The following is a 19469-nucleotide window of genomic DNA, read 5'->3' on the forward strand; positions in this document are numbered from 1 at the left end:
CTGACCGACTGCAGCCGTTGGGAAAGCCAGGGGCTCTGCCTACAAAACGTGGCCAATGGCTGCAAGCGAAACACCACCGTTCCCAGGGAACCTGCTTTTGTAAAGCAGGCAGAATCAAGCACAGGACATGACAGGCCACAGGCAAACTTCCCTGTGCATTAACATAGGTAAACAGGAACTCGGGATGATCTCACATGCACACCTACACAGACGCATGGAGAGGACTCGAGTCGTTTTATCTTTGCCAGTCTAAGATAAAGAACTGCAGATAAATTCATCCAACTGGCACAGCATAGTCTTCAAAAGCCAAAAACTTTACAGCTGGTTTGCTATGAGATGTTTTTTTGAGGTGTTGAAGTGGGAAGGAGGGAAGAGAAAAATACAGCTAACGCTCCTTCCTACAGCAAGGGGACAGAAAGTTATCTCCTTCACAGATTTAGTTTATAAACAGTTTTACTTTTAAAGCAGAGTTAAAATCAGGATAAAAAAGTATGCTCAACACACATTTTGTCATACCACACTGCTTGCCGTGCAAGCTAACGCTGCTTTTTCTGACTGGCATTAAACTGCTTTCCATCCAAAGCTCAGCTCAGCTCACATTGTGCTTCAGGGAAAGCTCTTTAAGATGTTCTGCACTGCCCCACTATGACAACAGCCTCACTCGCACCACACACAGCACAAAAGGCCTCTCTAGGAGATACAACATAGGTTGCCTGCACATCGCCGGGCAAATTACAGCAGTACTGAGATGGAGGACTCCTGTAAAAAGATCTGGACTCCTCCAAAGGGAACTTAGAGCCACAGAAGTGGCTTTTCATCTTTTCATCTCCACACACCTTAGGGACTGCTGCAAGATGGCACTCTGGACAGGTAAAGAGAAGCCCACACTAACTGCTCAGGATCCCACTGCGGAGGAGAAGACCTCAGGCTGGCAGGTCCTCAGGCATGAGAGCACTAAGACACACTGTCCTGGGGGAGACGCGGGATAAGGAATCACAGGGTTGAGCTGCAACACGTGTAGGTCCAACGTCCCAATAACCAGCCTCTGGAAAGTGAAAATGCACAAAGATCTCACAACAGTTATTAAAAAAAGCAACACACAAGCCTCGCGGGATGGACTACACCAGTTCCGCAGTGTTTCCACACCAGCTCAAGGCACAGCGCTGGCCTTGCAGCCCAGCGCTGGCTCGTCACTGTGAGGCCACCAAGTGCATTAGCACAGGGTGACACAGTGGCACCAAAGCAGAGTCAGTCCTTTTGCGACCAGAAGTAAAATTCTACAGAGCCATAAAACATGAGGGGAAAAAAAGAGCCAAGAAATCAGTGAGAAGAGTCACACTTCTCTCCCACTGCTCTGCCATTTCAGTACCTACCCAGGCCCCCAAGGCTGTTAAGGGAGTCTTTTCGATACAGGAAGGGGCATGGGCAAGACTTGGCTGCTTAATTCAAAGGCATTGCCCTGAACACTGGAATGCCTGGCAGCACTTCTCCTTGGCGACTGAAGTAGTTAGCCCCTTGCTGGAAATGCAGAATTACTGCAGTCTAAATCTGGACAGCATTGCTTGAACCAATGCCAAGGTGCTTCATTTCTGTGACTAACTAATACCAGATGAATCATTTCTGTAAAAAGAACTCCATCTTGGGACTTTCGGGGACTTGCAAAACTAATAATTATGTTTGTCTTTTATGCCCAAACAACATTTTCATCTATAGCGCCCATTCAAAGGAAGAAGCTATGAGTACAACTGTTGGCAGTTATTTTTGAATGTTTTTTATCCTTCTAAGCAAAAATATTTTGCTGTTTAAAATGAGATCAACACTTAATACCTTTTCCCAATGAACACCTTCATGTTTGCCTGCCTTGATGCTGATGTCCAGTAAGAGGCTTTCAGAATACGACGCAAGCGCAGTTTTTTAGCTTGTGCACTCTTCTAATGAAACTAATAAAACACCATGCATGACAGAGCAAGAAATTAACTGTATGAGAGCCACGATGATACAGGTTTAATTTCTCTTGATTCAGCAAAACAATAATCCTGTGTAATAATATACCACAGTCTTGATGAAGAGAAAGTTCAGCATTGATCTTAAGTCTGCCCCTGTAATACCAGATCACTTTGCTGTCAAGCACTGACTATCCAACATCCAAAGACAAAGCACCCTGAAGAACAAACCAGAATTAACTGATTTCCCTTCTAGGAGTCTATTCTGTTATGCTGTAAGCTGGGAGATGATTTAACAAACACTGTTGCGGAGCAGGCACACTGAACTCGGCTTCTTCTTCACTCAAGTTCTGTGGTCCATCGCAGTTAGGGCTCCAAAGGGAGCAGGTTTCATTTCAGCCAGATCCACTTGTCACCAGCATCAGCATTGTAGCCTTTACTGAAACGGCGACCAGGAAGCTAGAGAAAGCAGAAAGTTCAGTCAGAAACATTTCACTTGTCACTCTTGGCGGAAATTTTTATGTTCTTTATGAAGTGCCTAGTGGTATCTGCAGAAGTGCAACATGAAATATGTTTTTACAACATAATGATAAAATCTTATAGAAAAATCAGGCCCTCTGAAAAAAAACTAAGCTGAAGGGGTACCCACAAAAAACACTATGCCATGATAAAAAACCTACACCAATAATCTCAACAGCATATTCCACCCAGATTCATTCATCTCCCCTATACTCCCTTGTTCCCCGTTCTAGTAAGAGATGACTCCCCTCTAACTGTAGCATGTAGTAGAGGAATTGAATCAGTCAGTAGACCCTCATGCCAAAATAGGCACACATTATTAAATACATGAAATATTTCATGCATGAAATACTGAGTTAATTACTACACTAAATTAAACCATTCAAATGAAATTGCATATTTAGCCTCCATGAGCTGAACTTAACTTCATTAAAGCACAACTAATATCTGCCTGTCTTCATAAGCAAAGCTAGAAAGCACTACTTGCTGGAGAAAAAATGAAGTTTCTTGAGCCCCCTACCCAAATTTCACTGGTACCCTGGGACCTAAGCAGCCATTGCCTCTGAACCTCGCTGATCTTTCGGCTGCAGCTCTTCTGCACAGGCCCTTCACACCGCCGGCAGCAGGCTCTGCCTGGGCAGCCTCATTGACCTTCCCGCACCCTCAGTTCCCAAACCAGGGCTCAAGTAACCACAGTACTGTCGCACAAAGTCACCTCTCGGGGTACAGTTGGTTGCACTCCACTGTGAGCAAAACGGCAGAGGACTGGGGAGGGTAGCAGGGTAGCTCTTGAGGAAGCATCTCAAGAGCTTGGGTCGATTGTACAGGTCACGAGAGGGTCCAGCAAGGAGCGGTTTGAGTCCAGTGAACCAAGAAATGCACCAAAGAGAGAAAGGCTGGATGGACTAGGGCACTGAGAGCGGGGCATCGGATGATCTAGGAAAGCTGGAGGGTCCCTGCACCCTCAAAAGGGAGGGAAAGCAAATGATCATTGACATGCAAACGGAGGTGAACAGAAGGAGCCTAAACGGTCTTGGCATTTGGGAGTTCGAGGAGTTGTGTCTAGACCTTGAAATGAGGATCTGTTACCTCCAAGCCTGTGAAAGGACATGGGACACTGAAGCACTGATCCCCCTCCTGGCAGTCCATCTAGCCCGCCAAAGCCTCCCACAGGGGCTCAGGAGGAAGAGGGCACACACAGATCATGCACCAGGGCAGAAAGCCAAGCCTGGCCCTCTCAGCCTGCCGCTGCACGCAGCCACACTGCAAAAGCACTCAGGCAGCATTAACAGACACAAAAACTCAGCAGCCAAGCTGCTCTTCCTTCAGCTTTAAAGATTTGGGAAAAAGAGGCTGTTTAAGGAGCAGCCATTTTAAGGGATTACAGACACAGGACTACAAGAGAAAGCCTGTCAGTGCGGGTAAGATAGCAAACTCCCCTCGCAGCGTGTCCGTGCTCTCTCTGCAGGCGAGCAGAGCGCTCCTCCAGGCCGAGCAGGCTGCAGCGGGCCACCAAAAGCACGCTTAGGTGACAGAAGACTCACCATAAATATGCCAACAATGCTATCATCAAAATCAGCCCCCAAAAGCGACACTGATTTTCTGAGCTGCTTCAGCCTGAATCAACATAAATCAGGCTCTGCACCCGCCAGGTAACTAAGCCACAGCAACAGGATCAGTGCACAGAGCAGCTACTTTGGCCATTACTCTGAATCAAGAGATCCTGTGAAGGAAACAAATGAAGATAGATTTCAACCTCTGAGTCTGGGGTGTTGAAACAGTCCCCTTTAGAAAGTACTGAGCATGACCTGAAATGCCAGAGATAGTCAGGTCCTAGCTCTAAAAGCAGAGTCGACCTCCAGAACCTCTCTTCCCATCTCCAGGAATGAAAAAGAGACAGAACACTGTGTTCATGTTGGACACACTATACCAGAATCGAGAAGCAAACCACCACGAGAAAGCAAATGCCTTTTGTGAGAAAGTCTGATACAAGCAAAGATGCTGTAATCAAATTCTTCCTATAAAAATAAGCTATCTGCTGGCAGCCTTTACAAATAATTAAGCACAAATCAGCTGTTCATCTCCACACAAACACTGGTTTCACACAGGACGCCTGACTTGTCGTGATAATTTTTCCCTTCACAACACTGTAAGAGTATCCTGTTTGAGTGCGCTGCCCCTGCAGAGAGAAGCAAGACCCAGTCCTGATGAAATCTCTTCTCAGGTCACAAAAACAGCTATTTAATCCAGGATGAAGCCTGTTGTTTTGAGGAAGGGAGAGGGTGTTCTTTTTTGGTTTATTTGAAAGTCAGAAGATAAGACACTTATTTCCCTAAACCATCAAGCTAACAGAAGACTTCTACCTCCTTTGTGAGACGTTCCCCACCCTGCCTTGTCACAAGCCATTAGAGGCCACTCGTGACTGGTTTTTCTAAGGTTTTTTTTTTCATCTAAAGTTGTCTTTAATGTCTTGTCTAAATATCAGAAGAAACCATGCAGTCCTGTTAAAGAGTCACTCCTGCTGAGCAACGAAGAGATGTGAGATGAAAATAAATGATTACTATCTCTGCCCTGCAAATTTACAGTGGTGAGCTAGGGAGGACATCAGACCTGCTGTGACCAGCCTGAATCTATTAATTCTAGCACAAAAACAGCTCTCCCTGGTCCTCTCCAGGCAGCACATAATTTGCCCTTTGATACTTCAAGAGATTCCCAGATAAGTAGATTATTAAAGCAACAGGAGCTCTCTGGGAAAATACAGGAGTTTACAGTTTTGTTTCTGGGTAAATCTGCCCTCTTTAAAAGATACAATATCAATCCCAACAGAATTCAGATTCATTGTCCAAAACAAATTCCCCATGTGCCTTTGGTTAAAGACTTGCAATATATCAAAGCAAATTTTATAATAAGTATTCATCCATACTCTATCGTTCACAGTGGGCCTTGGCAAAAGCAGTTTGAGTTTTGGGATATGTTACAGCCAAGTTTTCAAAATAGCAGAAAAAAAAAATGGGAAGAGAAAGGCACAGTAAACAAATCCAGTATTACTTATCAAGTAGAATGATCTGAATTTATGTCCTGTGCAGGTACAAGGAGCACAGATAACTTCTGAGAACTGGCTCTTTTTACAGGTGTGTCTGTAGTAATAAAGCTGCTCAACGAGGAACAACGTCAGTCCGTGGCAGAGGGGAGGAAGCCGATGATCTTCTAGCACTTACTGAGCATTTGGAAAAATACTGCAAAAGGAATCATTCCTGTTCTTGTGGTCTTCTGCCTCCCCTCTAGCTCCTTGCATGCCCGCTTTCTGCCACTGAGCATTTGCTCAACATCACGAGGAGCCTGGACCAAAACAGCCACATGAGAAGTGTCGCAGCAGTGCCGCACAGCGCGGCCGAGGGGACTCAACAGCGTGGTGCCAGCTAGAAGGACTCACCCTCTCCTCTCTGCTGCACAGTCCGAGCCAGCTCTGCAGCTTCGCTGGATCATTCCACAAACTCCAACGAGCCCCTTGCCCAGCAGGAAGCTATTCACTCCTTCTGGCGGGGCTACTTTTCAGTGACTCCACAAGTTCAGCCAGCCAAAAAAATCCCAGACCAGTGAGTGGCGGGAGCACCAGGGAAGAGCTGGGGATGCAGGACAAGCAGTAAGATCTGCTTTGTTTTCTGGGTGGTTTTTTTTGGTGACCACAAATGGTTAAGTTGGTGCTTCAAAATGCACCCAGCTGAAGTTCCCAGTGTGTTCTGCCCACTGCTTAGCCAGTTCAAGGGCAGAGATGGGAACAAGCAGCCGGCCCCGAGGCTGCTGGCACTGCAGCCAGAAGAGGTAAAAACCATGCAGCCTAGAAAAGAGATGCATAATTCACCAGGAGAACACACAGAGAGGGACTGGATATTCACCATCTCCTCCAGTACAAGACACAGGTGCCATCAAATGAAGCCGATGGCTTGAAGGACTCCTTGCTGAAGGATACTGCTGACATAAAATGTAGAGGGTCTTGATGGGAAACAAGGTGAGTGCTTGGAAGTGACTTGCATTTCCCACGAGACTCGTGGACTTGTGTACAGCGTCAGACAAATCCCTTCAAACCGTCTTAGGTCCTTTGCTGACGTCAACTCAAAGGGACATGTCTGTCCAGCACAGACTGGCAGAGAAAGCAGCTGACCACCACACCAAAGCTGAACCACCTTTCCCAGGAAACATGAGAGAAGCCGTGTTGTTATCACGGCATCCATCTAGACACACGCTTCGCAACACAAGAATTAAGTCTCTGCCCTCAAGAGTTTAAAACTGAAGCGGCACTGAACAAGCAAACAGGAACAGAGAGCCCAACAGCTCACACGCCTCCCTGCAGCAGGAGGTAAGAGTGAGCTCCTGTAAGGCCGCTGCCAAGTAACAGATTTTTTTCCACACCATGGAAATGGATGAGACAGAGAATCAAGCCCTGGTCTGCTGCGTAACACTGTGCAGAACTTCAAGCTGGCAGCAAGGATTACCTCAAGAAGTATGTGATAAAATCCACCACTCAGAGCACAAAACTAATGAAATGAGCTGTATCCAAAGGTAGAGCCAGCTTAAAGGAATGAAACTGCTCAACTTTAAAAAAGCATCAGTACAAAGATGAAAACAAGATCATCTCATCAGTTAAATTAAGAACTCTGCCACAGAAGTGTCTGTCAAAACTATAAACATGATGAAAAGCCCTATAAAGTGGTATAGGCTGCAGAGTAGCAACAAACAGCTTCAGCCAGCTGTTTGCTATATGCTGTGGCTGCATTTCATAGCTCCTCAAAACAATTTCAAAGAAGACGTGTACAGGTAGAGCTCTGGAGAGTTTTAAAAATCTGAAAAGGTCTACATCCACCAGTTTAGACTCTGTCTTGTTTTCCAACATTTCAGGAACAAAAAGAATTACCGTTTTCCCCCTCTATTCCTGTGCTGCTTTCTACTAATGGCTGGGCTTCACAGCTAAAATAGATCTATAAATAGCATGTTTCAAGCAGCGCTGATCAAAGAGCACTTAAAAACAGAGTCATTACTCCGCAAGCATGGGCTCATTCATCAATATCCAAACCTTTTCATTTAGGGGCTGTTTATAACAAGCATAATAATAGCACCTTCCATCATTGCTGTTAGCAAGGATTACTGCTTTTTCCAGTAGAAATCCTGACTTCCAGAAGTTTATTGTCAGTGTTTGTTGTTGGCCCACAGCTAAAATCTGAGAGACTCTAGGAACGTATAGTTTCATATATTCATGTATTCTGGAAGCATTTAGTTCCTGTGTTTCGGAGCAACAGTTAAAAAAGGGGAGGGTGGTGTAATACCTCCCTAAAGACATATCCACAGTGTAGATAGTCTGGTTCCCAAAGTATTGGCATAGGTAGATATTAATTTAGAGCTCAAATCCTGCCATTCTTTATTCAAAACTCATAATGTTGTTAACATTCGTTATAGCCCAAGTAATAAGAGTACTCAAAAGCTTTACTGAATTGAGGTTAAAACAATTCTAATTTGCTGAAATTGTTCAATTAACGTTGTCCTACCCTTCATTCATTCATTAAGACACACAAGACAGTAGAAATCTTTTGGAAAGAGAACTGTCCATAAGGAGGACACAGCATATTTCTTCAAAGGTGAAGTACTTTTTTTTAATTTCAAACAACGTAAGCAAGCTTAAGAGGAATCTGATTTGTACAAATTAATTTATGACTTATAATTTGAACAACTATAAACACCATAACCTAATGTGTATCACTAGCTCTGATTTTGCAGGACAGACAAGAATAAGCAGGCACAAAGGTAGAACTCAGTATTTTGTTGCAGCTTTCTTCCACAGTGCCTGCTTGACCTGCTTGACCAAGGGACTGTTCTCCGGAGCGGCAGAATAATACCTTAGTGGCAAATTTGTTAGAAATGCTAGTTATGTACTACAGAGTGCAATCCTGCTGCAGGAATAAGCCAAATAACTGTATCCAAGCCAGATAAAGTGAGGTATGAACTATAGGCCTGCTTTTCATAGAACAGATTCATAGAATCATAGAGTAATTAAGATGGGAAAAGACCTCCGAGATCAAGTCCATCCACCAGGCCAACACCACCACAACCACTAAACTATATCCTGAAGTGCATTTTTTTGAACACCTCCAGTAATGGTGACTCTACCACTTCCCTGGGCAGCCTGTTCCAACGCCTCACCACTCTTCCAGAAAAGAAAGTTTTCCTAACACCCTCCCCTGCCACAACTTGAGTCCATTTCCTCTCATCCTATTGCTAGCAACTTGGGAAAAGAGACCAACACTCACTCCACTACAACCTCCTTTTGGGTAGCTGCAGAGAGCAGTAAGGTCTCCCTGAGTCTCCCTCTTCTCCAGACTAAACAATCCCAGTTGCCTAAGCCACTCCTCCTAAGACTTGTTCTCCAGAACCCTCATCAGCTTTGTCGCCCTTCACTGGACCTGCTCAAGCACCACAATGTCTTCCTTGTGCTGCTGTGCCCCAAACTCCACACAGTCCTCAAGCTGTGGCCTCACCGGTGCTGAGCACAGGGACACGACCAGCTCCCTGCTCCTGCTGGCCACACCATCCCCGAGCCACGTCAGGACGCCGTTGGGCTTCTCGGCCCCCTGGGCACACTGCTGGCTCATGCTCCGCAGGCTGTTGAGCAGCACCCCCGGATCCTTCCCTGCTGGGCAGTTTCCAGCCACTCCTCCCCAAGCCTGTAGTGCTGCCAGGGGCTGTTGTTACCCAAGGGCAGGACTCAGCACTTGGCCTTGTTAAACCTCACAGAACTGGCCCCAGCCCATTGATCCAACCCATCCAGATTCCTCTGCAGAGCCCTCCTGTCCTCAAGCAGATCAACCCTCCCACCTAACTCGGTGTCACCTGCAAATGTAATGAAGGTGCACTTGATGCCGTTATCCAGATCATTCATAAAGCTGTTTAAAAAGACTGGCCCCAAGACAGAACCCTGGAAGACACCACTTGTGACTGGCCACCAACTGGATTGAACTCCCTTCAGCACCACTCTCTGGGTTCAGCCGCCCAGCTAGTTTTTATCCCAGTGAAGAGTACACCTGTCTAAGCCAGGAGCCACCAGCTTCTCTAGCAGGACACTGCAGGAGACGGTATCAAAGGCTTTACTAAAGTCCCGGTAGACAACACCCACAGCCCTCCCCTCATCCACAGGGCGGGTCACCTGGTCACAGGAGATCAGGTTGGTCAAGCAGGCCCTGCTTTCATGAACCCGTGCCCCTGGCTGTCCTGCATGTGAGCGTGCTCAGGATCAATCTCTCCATAATTGTCCTGGTACCAAAGTCAGGCTGACAGGCCTCTAGTTCCCCCCAGTCCTCCTTGTGGCCCTTCTTGTAGACGCGTGTCCCCCGTGCAAGCCTCCAGTCGTCTGCAACCTCTCCTGTCCTAACTGGACAGGTAAAATGCAAAAAGCCGCTTACAATAGCTTTCCTTATGTTACATTACTCAAGGTGGCAGCAGGTCTTAGCAACACCATTTCTCCACTAAAAAGCCCAAAAGCAGCTCTCAGCATAAAAATACTAATGGAAAAGAAAGAAGATCATACACTAATGCCATCCCAACCAAAACTGTACCACCACACCAGCACAGTTAAACACCTCAACGTGACACTGTTTCACAGTTTAAGACGCTGAGAAGCTGGAGCAAAGCACGAAGAGCAAGGAAAAAACGCAAGTATCCTTCTTACAGATTTGCTGAAACCTTTTCTTGATCTAGAGCATGACTTTCAATATAGGATACAACAACAAAGCTGTATCCAAGGTTTGGATTTTTACTTTTTAATAGTTTCCTAGGAGATACAGAAGAGCAGAATGGGAACAGTTCACCTACAACATTTCTCAACTTTGTTTAATCAGTAACAAAAGTTCTTTCATTAAAGCTATTTTCCTCAGGTTTCATTTTCTATTTTTTTTATTTAATAGAGGTCTACCCTGGGGATCACATTCCTACATGGGTATGGGATTGAGAGAGGTGCTCTCATGTAAAAAAATATGTCTTTTCTTCACAGGGCTCAGTGGCATACTGTCAAGTTTGAAACGGATTATTTTAATGCCCATGGGACTTTACTGCCTTTTTGATTTACATAGGTACCCCGTGCCTGGGACAGCATTGTCTGTCATCTGAAACAAAACAGACACACCAAGACCAAGACTTGAGATAGTCTTAAGGTTTCTCAGGTTCCCTCCCCACCATATCTGGAACAGATCGCCCTGCCAACTGCCTATGACAATCTTCAAGGGAAGCTAGATAATTTTCAAGGTACAGAACCTAGACATTTCTAAAGCAGAAGAAGAGCTGCTCTTACACTCTCTCTGTACATACAAGACTGGTGAGAGGGCAGATGGATTGGGAAGGCGAGAAGAGCAGGAGATCACATGCCTATTCCCATCCCCTCCAGGTACTCCTCAGGAACAACTAGGTCATTCTTGAGTTTTAGTTATTCTTGAGGTTCTTCTGGTCTTACTGATATTTAGCCAGGCAGCATCTTGTTACTTTAGAAAGGGATAAAAATATTTTTGCAGAGATAAAACAGCAAAAAAAACCCCAAACTTAAATTAAGCCTTTCCTAATTTATTGTGTGTCTGTTTTCATTCCTTCCCAGATTCAAGAGCAGACAGGGCTGGGCATTACAGCTGTCAAACATCTCCATTAAAATAAGAATTAGGAAGGGAGATCTTGATCCTAAAAAAATGAAAATTTCATCAAGCCAAGAAAAAATGGCAGGAGGGAAAGAAAACAGAAATTGTATCAAAGACAGCCGCTATGGTAACAATCACAAACACGGAGAACAAAGATATCCTAACATCCCTACTTCTGCAAGGCAAGAGGACCAGGGAAGACAACTCCCAGCTTAGATAAGGTTTATTGCAGCAGCTGTAATTTATATGTATGCATGGGTAATGTCCTCTGTGCATACAAGGAGAATTAGTCAAGGGGTTTTTTTTTTAGAAGCCTGTAGCTTTTCTCGTAACCCAAAATCTGCAGCCAAAGGCCAAGACGCTGAGGACGCCGCCATGCAGTATGACCACAGTAAACCTCAGTGCGTCACTTGGACAAAAACACTCAGCTGTTGATACAGGCTCTGACTTCCTCGAAGTTCAAGTATCTCTTTCTTAGGTCAGGGTATTTTAAATAGGGAACTTGTGTGTAAGCCAGGAACGCTCGGCACTCTCAGAGGAGATGGAAAAGCTAAAGGTCTTCCTACCCCCAACTCCATTTGCCAGCAGCCATCTTCAGCCCCTTGCAACCACAGCTGCCACGAAGTGTCAGGGCTGTACTTCACAGGCAACTTGGGCCATGCTGAACCTGGAGAAAAGTTTCCCTTAACGTCCTCCCTTTTGGGCTAGTTATGGCCTTCCTATCATAAATACGTGCTCTTACAATGCTCTTATCCCTGGGTTGAGAGGCTGAGAGTTGGCTAATGTTGCAGGCTCACCTTCCTTGACTCAAAAGCTTGCTATTTTCCTCGAGGTACGGCAGACACTGCACACTTGAGGATTCCTCCTCCTAAGGTTGCATCCTTATGAAAAAGAGGGTAAGAAAAAGCTGGAGGAAGAAGTGTGGTTGCGTCTTCTCCACTCGCTGCTACGCAAGATGTCAGGGAACTGCCAGCCACACCCTCTGAGGTCCTGGGGCAGAAGGGAGGAGGATGAGGAGCCGAACACAAAGACGCAGCATGACAAGGCAGCTGAGCTGGTGCAGCTGCTGTGGAAAGGCAGCCATCCCACTCCAGCCACGTGCTGCTGCTGCTGCTTCCCCTTCCACAGCTCCGGCATTCACTTAAATCCAGCAAGCCGTTCAGTCTGCAGTCTAGCATAAGCCTAGTCCAGGAATAATAAAAAAAATAAATCAATCCCTGCTCGGCTAGCAAGCTGAAGGAACTTGCCAGAGACACAATACCTCCCAGCAGTAGCTAGCTCTTTGACTAGCTCAAGCTTTACTTGCCTCACGATCAGGATTCTGTATTCCAAAGGCAGTCTTCCACCAAGCAAAAAGGGTAAGGAAAACAAAATTAGCACCTTTCTCTTACCTTTCAATGGCATACTTTCTCGCTTTCTTGACGAGTTAAAAGTTAGCAGAAAAATCGGAGCCCCTCTTTTTGCCCCTGCTTAATATGGAGCCACACTGGCAAGGACACACAAAGCAGAATCGTTACTACTGCCAGATAAGCCTCTGCTTTCCTCTCATGGTGAATATGTGCGAAGTTCATCTCACCCCAGCAAAAGGACACGGCACAACCAGATGGTTTGAAGGGGGACAATGAGAACCATCAAGGAAAGAAGCCAACGGATGGAGGTTGAAGTGTGCCAGGATCAGCAAACAGCCGGTGCGTAGTGGGGAAAAGCAGTAAGAGGGTAAAGAAAGAAAGAAAGGGAAGCATGTGGCTCACCGTTTCAATGCAAGAGCAAAAGGACGCTTCAGATGGAAAGCTGACAACTAAAACTGATCTAAGAAAGCCTTGCATACAGCCACATGAACTCACTGGAGCTGGAAGTCATATTGGGAGAGGAAGTGTCTTTGAAGGCAGTTCAAGAGTGTAGAATAAATTCTTCAAAGAACTCATCACACATTGTCTGCTTCAAGCGTAAGGCACGCATCCCTGACTCCTTTTTTCTAATTGTGCAAGTTGAGCTAACAAAAGTTACAACTTTTTGATTTGCCCTAGTACAAAAGGAACTTCTAGGTGCCCAGGCCTGTCTTGTCTGAAGAAGAACCCATGTGCCCAAGCATTTGGTCATTTTGTTTAACGTACACACCAGCACATACACTTAGAGAATTTCAGTGAACTACGAAGAGGATAGGATACTCCACTGACTGCACAATCCTAGACCCCTGGAAATAAGATGGGAAAAAAATACTTAAACAAATCCTAGAGCATGAGACTCAAGGCAGTTTTTAGCCCCACACTAGTGAAACCAGCCCTTTCCTCCTTCATTATTTCTTAGATTTGTGTTTAAAGACATTGGGGTAATCCGCTGGACAGAGGCGTTGGGTTACATGACCCACAGCTGGTGTAAGAGGACTAGTACAAAAGCTCCCTGCTAGGGCTGGTGACATGAGAAAGAAACTAGGTTGTAATCATTTTGCCTTCACCCGCTCCAGTGAAGGAATTCTCCACTGCAGTGCCCGAGCGAACACCAGCAAGCACTGCATTCCTGGTTCTGGTATACCTCTTGATAAGCAAGCCTACCTTTTTTTTTTATTATTTTTAAGCACAAAGCTTGTCTAAATGAAATGCTGATAATTTCCTCATGATCTGTAGTGAAGAGAGAGGTGGCAAAGACTATTTTAAAGTTCTCCAGCTTTGTTTTCAGAGGTAAAGACGTAGGCGATGACTTGAATATGAATCTTAGACAGCTGCACTTTTATGTATACAGAAAAGAGCATGCACGTAAAAGAAGCCTTTTTTCATCACCCCTAAGAGATTCAGAGCCAACAGCATTCGGGAGTGTGAAGTACATAAGTACGTTATTTAAGTACACTGCTTCCATTAAACACAACCATTTGTTTTCCTCTTCTCTGCAAACACATCTGCCTAAGTGCTCCAGCTTCGCAGGGCGCACATGGAGTTTGGAGCATTATCCGTGGGGGTCGTGCATGGTTGGAAGAAAGCAGAGAGATACAGCAGTTGTTAAGAGAAAGAAAAAAAAAAAAGAGTAGTCGAGTCTTTACTAGTCTGACAGTTCCTAAAATAATGGTGCTTCACATGAGAATGAACACGCTTATCTCTGTGATCTACAGAACCTAAAAGGTTACTTATCCTTTGCCAGAAAAGCATCTTTAGAAGTTTATGAATGCCTGAACAGAATGGCTGAACCCTGTCAGATGACTTTATGGTGAGAGAAGGAGGCAGAAAGCCACCTCCTCATATGTGGAAAGAACGCTTACAGAAGAAATTTAGAGGATATACATAAAAAAGTGAGTTTCTAGTATTCAGAACTGCACGTTGCTAGCTTGTTATTTTGCAGAAAGGCACACATACTAAAATCTTGGACTCCAGAGAGTGTTTCCTCCTCCTCTTTCTCAGTTGCTTCTGACTAATGAATATTTTGAACAAAAAACAGCTTCTGCCTGGAATTTGTGAATCCCTGAAAACCACCATTATTAGGCAGCATGAATTGTGTGCATGCAACTCTTGAAAAGCACAGCAGTGAGTTGCCTATTGGTACGATCAAGGATTTATGAGTAGCTATAGGACTGCCGAGGAAAAAATCCCCTACGCAAATCACTGCATTTATGTGGTAAACATCATTACGCTAACTTTAAAAGCACGTATTTCCCACAAGGAAAAGTTAAAGTTCTGTAATTATACCATAATTAAGATTTTACTTACAAGTCACGTCAGACTAAAAATTTTTATCTATCTTCAAATGTGAAAGTGGTAACACAGCTGTGACCATCCCTGCACAAACATGGGCAAAGTAATTCCCTCTCCTTAAACCTTGGAGCTGAGATTTGTGTGTTCAGAAGTTCATCTGCTTTTTCTGCCTGCACTGACTGATGTTGTGCTGTATCACCTCTGAATATAAACCTCGTCTTACAGAGAAATTCACACCTTCATTTGCTAAACAAAGCTGGAAGGAAAAACACAGATCTTCAAAGTTCCAACAAAAAGAATTTACTTCTTAGAACATACAAGAGCAGGTGGGACTGGCTTCATGCTTTCCCTTCCAGTAGCTTATGGGAAGTCAGAAAACAGCATCTTTTGCATCCTGCACAACCCCTGTAGTCCACCCCACCATCCTTGAAGAACTACAAGTGTCTAACCATCCAGAAGACAGAATCAGAGTAGCTAGCACTGACTGAATTTCACAGAAGCCTTCAGGAAGTGTACAACCCCTCCTTATTCCAAAGGATATTACCACTTCCCACAGTACTTTCCTGAATCAGGGCCTAGAGGAATGCCTGCAGAGGGGAGATCATATTTTGGCAGTGGTTTTGCAGGGTTTTTTTTGCACTGATGGTGCTTAGCTTCTGTTGTCAACTAACTGGCATCAAGCACAGCCATCCAAGAGCCCATCTTGCCTTCCCAGGTATATTCATATTCCTCCTCCTAAGCATCCCTTTGCTACATCTGCAAGGCAAGTCACATTTTTTCCTGGAAGCCAGGTATTTGATGAGCCAGGGCATTCTCAGTTTCTTGCCAGCACAAAGAATGTGCTCTTGTATAGCTAGAGGAAAAAAAAAAAGGCTTTTAGAAGTATTACCCCTGGTTCTCAGCACGCAGCACTGAGGTCACATCTAGCTGTGTGTCAGGCAGCCTCAGTAATTCCCAGCTCCACTGTAAAGTGACATTTCAGCCAGAAAAACCTATCATCTTTGGGAAGAAAGGCACCATCAGCACAGATGGATGTTGCACGCTGGCGACAAGTCATGCAGCAGATCCTTCTGAAATATGTGCTGCACACGCACAGACGTCTCAGAGTGAAGGACTCCAAAAATCCTTAGTCTGAGCTTGACGATTTGGTCTTAAAACTGCAATACCAACAAGCACGGAATTCTGATAGGAATTTCTCAGATGGACCAGCAAATTTTCAAACCCACTAGGCAGTCTCAGTGAGTACAGAGACGCTTTCTGCTGCTTCAACTTTTAGCCCTTTACAAGTTGGAAAGTCTACATCTCAAACGATGCAGAACAGGGCGACTCAAGAAGCCTCAGCTGAGGAGGACCAAATTATGTTGAATATTCAGAGACTTCTGACCAGAAGAAAACACTGGTAGCTCAGAGTTTCCAAGCAAGCCCACAAACGCGAATCTTACATTTTAATATCTGTAAGAGACTGTATACTAACAAGCCCAGAAAAATCACAGTATTTTGACTACAAAAATCATGGTTTGCAAAAATTTATATAGGTCTTCTTTGTCTCCAGTGATTGCTTGAAAATAAACACAGAACTGGATAGGTTGGAAAAGACCTTTAAGATCACCGAGTCCAACCAAAACTTGAGCTGGTTCACTAGCTGTGAAGATTTCAGCCCCACTTGAAAACACACCACCGTCACCTGTTTGTGTAATCAGTATTAATTGTCATCAGTTGCACAATTTCTTTAATGAGAATTTACAATACCTGAGCCTTAGGAAAATGCCACACAGTGCATGAGGACCCCATGCCAGCTAAATAACAATAAACGAGAGGGCAAAGCGCTAAGTCAATTGGAAGCTGTTGCCTCCAGAACCAGAAAGGCAAGCAGCTAATTAAAACATTGTGTGGGAGCCTGCACGAGGTGTAAGAGAGCGCTGGGCCACAACAGGCTTTGGATACGTGCCCACATACAGAAACACACTATTTAAAGCACCAACAGTTTTGAGAAGCGATGCAACATTCATACCTCCTCAGCCTACTCCAGAAAAAACACCCCCTCCCTCAGCGTTTTATAAGTGGTTGTCTTTATAGAAGTCACCATGGGTTTCTGATTTTCTCGTTTGACTCAGAGGATTATTTTAGATTTCAGAGGTCAGAGACTAATCAGGGCAGGAGAAACAAAAACCAAGGAAAACCACTTATCCTTTAGTCCACATCTAAAGACCAAAAAAGAAAATCAGCTTATGAAACAAACCATTTACTTCGTTATTTCCCTTGCGGGGAAGCTAGATTTCCAAAAAGGTGGAGATCTGGGCAAAATCCAGAACTTACTCTTAGAAATGTGTATCCCTGTGCGTGAGATTGACACCCAGGCTGTGCACAGCACAGTCAGGAACATGCTTACACCTTGGCAGGGACAGTTGCCAGGCTATCATACAACTGCTCCCCTTCCAGTGTTACTTACCGATCGATACTCGTGATAGATTTTATCAAATTCACTGCCTCCAATTGTGATTTCTGGAATGAAGCGAGGGATGGCTACAGGATCCAGCACTCCATCTTTATTCTGAACGCTGAGGGGAAAGAAAGACAGAAAAGAAAGAAAAAGGAGCAGTTAGTCCACATGCTGCCCCAAAGACAGGAACATCAATCCTGAGTTCGACCAAATAGTAAAGAACTACTTTTCTCTTAGTACTTCCATGGGTTTTGGCTGTTTTACAATTATGATGAATATATTGTCCTTTTCCTCACACAGTTACTGTGTTTGTTCCTGCTTCTCCATTCCTACCCTCAGGATTTTCCTCCCTGGAGATGTTTTGTCTTTCCATAAGGCACCTCCACCTTTTTGCTTTCTTATGCAAGCACGGTAAAACCAGTGGTTTTACTGAATCCCCCACACTATCTTGCTATGTCAACCTCATTTAATTGCCTCCCGTTCAATTAGTTTAACAAGGATTAAAGTAAGGTAGTGCTCTTCCCCAAATTCCCCGCCTAAACGGATCGACACTGGGGCAATCCCAGGGTTTGGATGCAGGCAATGCCTCTAGCACCCTGCCTGGGAGTAATTGGGGGAAGTTGGCTGCAGCAGCTGTAAAGATAGAGATCAGCATCCACCAAAAATCCACGCTGCACACCACCAGCACTTTCAGATATCCCAGATTTCAAACCTCTGAGAAACTGCTAGAAAGCGACCGTCTGCATACTGGTATCATACACAGACCAACAGTGCCACCTATACATATTTGGGGAAAAATACATCCACTTGCAGTTAACAGCAGCCAAATTGTAAATTCAACGCTTGGAATTCGTCAAATTCTGCTTTCACTGAACTGCGTTTCTTTAGAAATATTTATATACACATAAAGCATGCGCCCTGAGCAAAGCAAAGTTAATAATCTTTAAGGAATTAATTATTTTTTCCCCAATTCACAAATTTTGGGCCCTTACCTCACAGCACTGAACAGTTTCAACAAGTAAACTCGTCTGCTAACGTATCTTGACGTAAGCACCAAGCTGAGATGGGAGTAGGTAAGGACAAATGCCCCTTTACAAGATCAGGTGAACAACAAAGACGCTTCCTACAAACTACTACATTATCTAACTTCACATACATTAAATGTGTATTGCACATGCTAGAAGCCAGAGAAACGAGCCCTCCTTCGCCTCCTCACCCACACAGCAAGAGCTCTTTCCGTGATGTGCTGGCACCCGCTCTCCTGTGGGCCACTCCCAGCCTTCCCACACCATGACAGGTTGGAATAACCAAGTGGGGATGGAAGAGCTTGCCCAAAATGGCGATCTGATGATGCAACTGGTTTTATTTCTGAATCCCAGCATAGTTCAGGAAGAGCACCTTTGCACCTGTTAAGTACTTTTGGGTTCTGCTGAGAAAGAATCAGCTCTAATGCCCAACTGCTAATTAACATCAAATAAAATAAACAGATCCCAGCAAAAAGCAGTCCCTCAGGCACCAGCTCTTCATTCCTTAAGTGCATTCCATCCTGCAACCACACTTGTAACCAGAACCAAGACTGTGAGCTTCATCTGTATTTTCATTGTGCAGAGAGCAGACACAAGCGGTGGTCAAGAGAGCAAGCTAAGAGTTTTGACCTGAACAAGATCACACAGAGGCAACATTTAAAGGTCTTGCTTAAGCCCAGACTTAACAGCACAGGCTGTGAAAGAGCCACTTGTCTGTCAGTGAGTATCTCTGTCCCTTCTTCCCACTCTTTGCCGAGTAGCAATGAAAGTTCTGGACCTTACAGGTCTGTAGGAGAAAGTAGATAAAATTTGGCCAGGCATACAGGGGGTATAACTCGACATACACAAACAGTCTGGTAGTCAACCAGCCTACAGTTAACCCATTCCTTCATGAGTCTCAGCCAAATGGCAATTGCAGATGGTAATTTCACAGGCACAATTTTTTTTTAGTTAATGGCTAAGGTGAAAAGTCGGCTGCTCTTCACATTTCTTTGCTCTCGCAATCATTGCCTCCAAAGAAACTACTGCACACAAACCCCCTGAGACCTAAAGCTACCAAAGATGGCTTCTCCGGGTTCAACTCTGCTCTGTACCTTAAGAAACAGCTTTGAACACTAAGCTTTGAATACTAAAGCACCACCCAAAGACACCTGCCACAACAATGTCTGTAACCACAAAACCACATTTGCTTGCCA

General features: G+C 44.7%; 1 protein-coding gene across 1 annotated transcript in view; it reads right to left on the reverse strand.

Annotated features, from left to right (window-relative positions):
* Positions 1 to 2333: 2333 nt before the first annotated feature.
* The window catches only part of NDUFA10 (NADH dehydrogenase (ubiquinone) 1 alpha subcomplex, 10, 42kDa), a 39532-nt gene continuing 22396 nt past the window's right edge, over positions 2334 to 19469 (reverse strand). The window contains exons 8-9 of the mRNA XM_009873276.1: positions 17258 to 17366; positions 2334 to 2402 (exon numbers count right to left, since the gene is read on the reverse strand). Coding sequence (XP_009871578.1) covers positions 2334 to 2402; positions 17258 to 17366 — 178 coding nt within the window. The remainder of the gene's footprint in view (positions 2403 to 17257; positions 17367 to 19469) is intronic.

This window comes from Apaloderma vittatum, unplaced genomic scaffold, assembly GCF_000703405.1.
Source record: "Apaloderma vittatum isolate BGI_N311 unplaced genomic scaffold, ASM70340v1 scaffold547, whole genome shotgun sequence".
Taxonomy (NCBI): domain Eukaryota; kingdom Metazoa; phylum Chordata; class Aves; order Trogoniformes; family Trogonidae; genus Apaloderma; species Apaloderma vittatum.